Source organism: Juglans microcarpa x Juglans regia, chromosome 1D (assembly GCF_004785595.1).
Source record: "Juglans microcarpa x Juglans regia isolate MS1-56 chromosome 1D, Jm3101_v1.0, whole genome shotgun sequence".
Classification (NCBI taxonomy): domain Eukaryota; kingdom Viridiplantae; phylum Streptophyta; class Magnoliopsida; order Fagales; family Juglandaceae; genus Juglans; species Juglans microcarpa x Juglans regia.
The window spans coordinates 32,890,508-32,898,038 of NC_054594.1; the positions used below are offsets into that span (position 1 = coordinate 32,890,508).

The window sequence follows — 7,531 nt, forward strand, 5'->3', positions numbered from 1 at the left end:
AAGTTCTTGTCATTCTCCTGTAAAGCATTGAAATTGGAAGGGAAAAACAGATATGAGGCTTTAGAACTTTGATGCAAAATTGCAACTTTTATTAGCAAAAGCGAAACGGTACGTACATGCACCTTACAAAAAAGCTAAAATACACGTAGTATATATATAGACTCAGCAAGAGTACTGCAGTGATCAGCTCTATATATAGTTTAACACACACACACATATATATTAACTCAAATCATTTATTTAGGCGCGCCTGATGCTAATTAGGTTAGTGGTTCATGGATTAAACCCAGATTGCTCCAGCGCGTTGGAGCATTGGTTTTAAGGAGCGCCTGAGATGGAGGCTCATCACCTCGTTGGTTCCACCCACCAGTTCACCGCCGATGAACACCGCCGGCACGCTCGGGTTACACCCAAGCCTGAGAAGAGCTTGCTCGATCTCCCTCCCTCTCGGAATCTCATCCACCTCGTGGACTGCGGCGTTCACCCCAAACTCAGTGATGAAGAGAGTCTTGATGGTGTGGCACATGCAGCAGGAGCTCCTGCTGAAGATCACCACGGGCCTCTCTGATGTCATGTTTGAGACTCTCTCCATTGCCGATATTGCAGAAGGCAGCTAGCTCTAAGATATATATATATATATATATATATATATATGTATAAAAAGATATTGACACTTCTGATACAGTGCTTTCGACCCAACCAACCTAGATTAGGGTACGTAAGTGCATGCAATGCCAAATTAGAGTGAAGGGTTTGGAGAATGAAGAAAGAACAGAATAATTAGGAGAGGGAGCGATTAAGGCGTGTAGGTAATTTTGTGAGGAATGCGAAGGCAGTACCTGAGGTTTTTGCTGTGGGAGACTTGAGCCCCTGGAGCTGTCATTTATATAGGACTTTCACTGTGCCGGGTTTGCATTAATACGCAGCTAGAAAGGAAAAGTTTGATCTGGTGGTGAAGAAAAAATGAGAATGTTCCTTTAGATATTTCTGTCCTAGTCCATATTACGCTTTGATCATTACTTGACAGCGATTGATGTTAACCGGACAGGTAAGTTGCACAACAACGAATCTTGGCATACGATTGTAGCCTAGGGACGTGTCCTTCATACGGTTTCGATCGCATCATCTACTAGTGCCTACACACATGCATGCACATTTCTAGAGAGAGAGAGAGAGAGAGAGAGAGAGCTTTTGATGATTCATGTTCGTTTTTCTTGTGCGTAATCACGAGGCCGGACTCGAGGTAAGGGCCATTTTGCATGTATAGAGTAGACCCAAGTGGCTTTCATTGGGTTTTGGACACATGAGTAGTACTCATACACTATCGTTCGAAATAATTAGTTACACCCACATAATTATGAACCCTTAATGTTAATGGGTGGTATATATGTGGATAAGTTGTTATAATATAATATAAATATCATATTTGCCTATTTTCATTAGTTAAATGTTTTGGGATAAATGTTGATTATTTAATATATTAGTATTAAAATAGAGTTATCGACTTCGTGTTGGGGTGGAGACTAGTTTTGGAGCTGAAAAATCAAGAAACAGTGAGTTCGCTCACTTGTTGCTCAACCTAGCGCTTGAGCGAAGCTCAACCCGTGAGTTTGCTCGATGTGCGCTCGACAGTGAGCTTGAGTGAGACACAAATCCTAGTATTCACTCCAGTCACACTCAACACATTGCTAAAGCCAATGTTGATTAGTTGTTCACTTGAGGCGCGCTCGATGCGACGCTCGAGCGAATGATGTATTTTTGCCAAAATTAGGGTTTCTAGCATCGTTTATTACAAATATGTAATATTTGACTTATGATGTACGATTTTTAGCATATTTTTTAGAAATAAAAATAGTCAAGTGAGTGCATATTGTGTGAGAGATAAAAAAGTCTTAGAGAGTGTAAGTTGAGATTGAGTGATTGTAATCTCTTATAGTTAATAGGATTTCTGCAGCTCTATGAACATAGGCAATTTGCCAAACTATGTATATTGTGTATCGTGTTTGCTTGATCGTGTGCTTGTTTACTTTGGTTGCCATCGTTTGTGTGTACGTGTTTTGCACAACAACTTATATCAAGAGCCAATGTTGGATCTGAAAAAGAACAATGATTGGAGACAAAGTGAAAGCACCTAGGACTGATAAGTTCGACGACACTAATTTTGGGTACTGGAAGATGCAGATCGATGACTATCTCTATATCGATGACTATCTCTATGGAAAAAAACTCCATCTTCCACTATTGGGAAAGAAGCCAGAGAGTATGGATGTCTGTGTTTTGCACAACACTTCACACTAATTACACTTAATTTAATTGAATGTCTCGTATATTCATCCAAGTTGCTACTAAGAACTCAGAGAGTGTTAAAATATAATTTAAATAATTAAATTTAAATCTTCTTGATAATTTAAACTTTTGGATGAAATGTTCTCAATTTCAACTCGTAAATCGCACCGTATGTTTAGTAATCCGAAGAGTGTACATTTTTGATCATGTGGTTTTTTGGCCGTATGTATCTATCATGGAGCTAGCATCTGCTGAGTTGGAGGAAGGAGTAGGACTTATCCAATCGGGACCCTTTTTTTTTATTTTGGGCAATAAGATTCGCGTCCAACACAAGAAAGAAATAACAGAGAAAGCCAAGTGAAGGGAGAAGATTTCAAGGAGAATGTTGTTCAAAAGTACTCCCACACACTGCAAGAAGATGAAACCCCCAACAATATTCAACCGCCATGGTAAAAATTGAATATATATGATCAACGACTGATCTATATATATAACTTCATATGGAACTTGTTCACGTACGGTGTAGGTTACATGCATATATATATAGTAGTACTGTAATTTGATTGGAAATAGTACATGAATATAAAAACAATAGAATTTTCCTTAATTTTGTTCCCCTGAAGCTTGATATGCTAGGGTACGTTTGATTGCTATCAACTGAAAATAAGTCTAAGTTATTCGAAAGGATAAACTGATGATATGCATGCATGCCAGTACTAGTACTACTGCAGGTTATCTCAAACAGCAATTAATATTTTAACAATTCTCTATCAATTTTTAGGAAATCTCTCTATATATATATATATCAAAATATTCTGATCTGGCTTCTCGCGTTTTCGAGAAAACATCCCCTACCAAGAAAGACTAGCGCCGTACATTAGAGAGTGTAGATGCTTATATATATATATATATATATATATATATATATGAGGTCCCCAACATTATCCATTAATGTCGTCTGATCTATTTGTCCATATATTTCTTTTTTGCATGTTTAAAAAAAAGAAAGAAATTCCCGGTCCGGTTAATGTCGTCAAAAAGAATAAAAACTTGTTATTTATAAAAAAAAATGAACTTACTTTTCTAAAGGCAATGGAGCATAAAAATTATACTCCATCGTTGATGTGAGTCATCGAGAGAGAGTTGTGATCCATATTATTCATATTTTTTTTTTTTTTTTTTTTTTTGTGAGTGGTACTCATGATCAGTTAATGTTCATACCGCGCGCGCGTACAAAATTATTCAAAAGATAAACTGATCTCTGATCTCCCGGCCGGATTTCGCTTAATTTGTTGTATAGCTTTCTACGTATACCGTGATACTGATGATGATCAGCCTGTCCTAATTATTCCTTTATTAATTACGCACGAATTGCACGGCACTACAACTACAAAAAGAAGTACTTCAATGTCTTATATAAGAAGATCAGGAGAAAATACAAATTAGAAATAGAATTGTGCCAAAAGGATTGTTTGAAATTTATAAGGTGCTAGTTTATCTACAAAACTCGTGGAAAATCTACCAATATTATTCTTGAAAGCTATATATGGATCGATCATATATGCCTTCTCTAGAAAGATCTTTATCAAAATAAAAGGTTTGTTTGCCTTTTTTTTTTTCCTTGGATATATATAACTTTTCGTGATCTGTACCGGCATTACGATCGAATCGTAGTGCTTGTACACAATATTTAGTGGTCATATGGTAAACAATATATGTATTATGTGTGTGTGTATACAAATATTTATTATACTCTATATATAGTATCATTGCATGGTCCAGAGTAGAATATATCCTCCTTCTATGTGTATCCAAGTGTCACATATATAATTATCACATTGTGGTTTGAAATTTGTAGAATTTTAGGGTTCCACAATCATTTAATTGTCACATTGTGGTTTGAAATTTGTGAAATTTGTTTGATCTGTTGTTCATTTCAATGATTTATTGTTTGCATTTCAATGATTTTGGTTTTCAGCTAGACTGTTAAATTTAGGAATTGAAGGGTTTAGGTTTTGGAAAAGTCGAGTGTCTTTGTTCCAGGTGATGTTTACTTGAGTGCCGCTCAAGCGAACGTTGCACAAATTGTTTGCTCGAGTCTTCGCTCGAGCGTGGCTCGAGCGACATCACACAGATTGTTTGATCGAGCTTCGCTCGGGTGTGGCTTGAGCAAACATCATATAGATTGTTCGCTCGAGCTTTCGCTTGAGTGTGGCTCAAGCGAACGTTCATTTTTTGTGTGTTTTATTTATTTTTAAAATCACAAACACTAATAAACACATGTTTTTCCTTTTCAACGTGTTTCCAATTTGTAGATAATTTTCATAACATGTTATATGATGGTTGTTTGTTAGTTGTTTCAGGTTATTTGCTCAAATTATGAATGCTACATCATCTCACTGTGATTTTTCACAAGAGAATGACACATAGTTGTTGGCGTCATCGACAAGTAGCCGTAGACCCCCATCTAGAGTAACTACTTCCTGTGCAAGTAGTCGAGTTTCAATAGATCTAGAAGACGTTGATATATTTAATAAAGTGGAGGAGTTGATGAATGTTGAGGCCGATCCACCAGCATGACCTAGGAAAAAAAGGTCGTGGACATGAGAACATTTCATCAACATTCCCGATGATCGTGAGAACCTGCAGGCTCGATGCCACTACTGTGGGTAACTATGCAGTTGTTATTCGAAGAAGCAAGGCACGTCACTATTAATAGCACATCTTATGGGTTGCCAGCGGTATAAGATACACAAAGGGCTAGTGGCAACTGATCAGACAACGCTGAGTTATGAGACATCTACGACCATCGATGTTATTCGAAGATGCTCATCACTGATGAGATGCCTTTTACCACGGTGGATAAGGCAGGCTTCCACAAATTTGTGCACACTTTAGAGTCACGATTTCCCATGCATTCAAGATATACTGTAATGCGTGATTGTTTAATGAGACATGCCAAGAAAAATGCAGCGATAAATGAAATGTTTGTTGCCACTGGCCAGAGAGTGTCATTTACGGCTGATACATGGACCTCTATACAGAATGTGGGCTACATGTGTATCACAACCCACTTTATTAACAATGAGTGGATGTTGCAGAAGCGGACTATCGATTTCAAAGAAATTGTTGATCACAAGAGTTCATCCATTGGTAAGGAGATGTATGACTGTATAAAGAATTTGAGGATCATGAAAGTACTTTGTATCACGATTGACAATGCTAGTGCGAATGACACTGTCATTGATTGGTTTAGGCTGAATATAACGATAAATGAGGATATCATTCATGAGAACTAGTTCATCCATATTCGATGATATGCCCATATCATCAACCTCATAATTTTTGAGAGCTTCAAGGAGGATGATTCCATTATTAAAGTCCGAAACCTTGTGAAACATGTGAAGGCTTTTCCCTAACGGCTCCGCCAGTTTAAGGCAATAGCCGAACAACTGGAGATCCCATCTTCCAGTATGTTGCAACTGGACGTTCCAACTCGATGGAACTCTACATACATGATGTTGGATGTAGTACAGTACCAAACATCGTTTGAGTGGATGAAGGTCAAGGATGGGGGCATAATGTATGCTTTGTTGGAGTCAGTTGGAGGGGAGAAGGGGGCTCGGTGTGCTGGATACAATTGATTGAGCCAATGTCAGGCATTTTGTTCAATTTTAACGTTATTTTATAACATAACTATGCAGATATCTAGAAAAAAATATCCTACTACAAACATATACTTCGAGAAGATCTTGGGGCTTTATGACCACTTGCAGTAGAGTTGTGCTGATAGTGTGGGTTTGTTGAATGCAGTGACTATGAGGATGAAATACAAATATAATAAATATTGGGGGATGTGGAGAAGATAAATAGATTATTATTTATAGCTGAGATCATTAACCCCCGATATAAGTTGGCAATTTTATAAGATTGGATTAGGGGTGCTCTCGGTGATGGGGACGCTGATCAGTTTATTAGATTGCTTAAATGAGATATTGATAATTTATATAGCCATTACAACAGTAGTAGTATTAAATTGCTTAAATGAGATATTGATAATTTATATAGCCATTACAACAGTAGTAGTTAGTCTTCAACCGAAGGTGGTAGCTTCTCACGCCTGACCAGCTCGACATTTTTTTTGGATGACACATATATACAAAGTTCAAATTTATTGTGACTACGACGATATCATCAAAACCGTGTATCGAGGAATATTATGCAGTCTAAGTATGAGGTTGAGCGTTACTTTATAGAAAATGTCGAGGCACTAGTGGTACATTCCAGATATTAACTTGGAGGAATGTGAATTCTGGCAAGTTTTTAGTCCTTCTCAAATAGTCAGGGATGTACTAGCCATTTTTATCACTACGGTTGCATCTGAGTCGCCGTTTAGTACCGGAGGTCGTGTCTTGGATGCTTATTGGAGTACCTTGTTTCCGACCACCGTTGAGGCCCTCATTTGCACATAGAACTAGTTAAGAGCAACATCCATTGGAGTAGATACCATTGATGCCGAGAGCTATAGGCTTGAATCAGGTAACTTTATGATTTTAAATGATTTTTACATAATTTTAATGTTTTCATTATTTAATTTATAATTTATATGATTTTGTAGACCTAACTATGAACTCTAGACTAGTTGTGGGTGACTGAGACGGATGTACCATGGGATGACCCCCTTATTGGTGAGAAACTCAATACCATAATTACCATCATGCAAAACTCATCAGAGTTGGAGGTGAAGGTGAGTTCATAATGTGTCCTATTTTATGTTATATATCACTTGACTGATGGTTTAGAAGTTTATAGTTAAAAGGCTAAAGAAAAGATAGTGCATCTAATCAATAAAACTTCATACAGAAAAATTAGAAATCACTATCAATTCATTGACTCAAATGCATGGACTGTCAAGACTGATTCGGGGGATTGTGGTAATTTGGTATTATAAATTTAAATTTATTGCGATTTGTAGTTTTAAATTTAAATTTATTGTTTGCTATTTATAGTTTGATTTAGTCATTGTATTTAAATTTTAGTTTTTTAACTTATTTTTTACAGTATTTTAGATTTTTTTTAATTATTTTATTTTTTTAAAAATATTTTTAAATAGGGGTGGGTCAATCTAAATTTTAGATTGGGTATTGGATATTGGGTCATAGACCCAGGTCCAATCTGAGTAGGGCAAGTGGGGCCCAGTTTCTAGGAAGCTCACTTCTACTCCAATCGGAGCACTGAGCTCTGA

General features: G+C 36.9%; 1 protein-coding gene across 1 annotated transcript; it reads right to left on the reverse strand.

Moving 5' to 3' along the window:
- Positions 1 to 67: 67 nt before the first annotated feature.
- Positions 68 to 871, reverse strand: LOC121251873 (monothiol glutaredoxin-S2). The gene has a single exon (XM_041151305.1). It carries the CDS (start codon positions 590 to 592, stop codon positions 281 to 283), a length of 312 nt encoding a protein of 103 aa, XP_041007239.1. The 5' UTR covers positions 593 to 871; the 3' UTR covers positions 68 to 280.
- Positions 872 to 7,531: the final 6,660 nt, after the last annotated feature.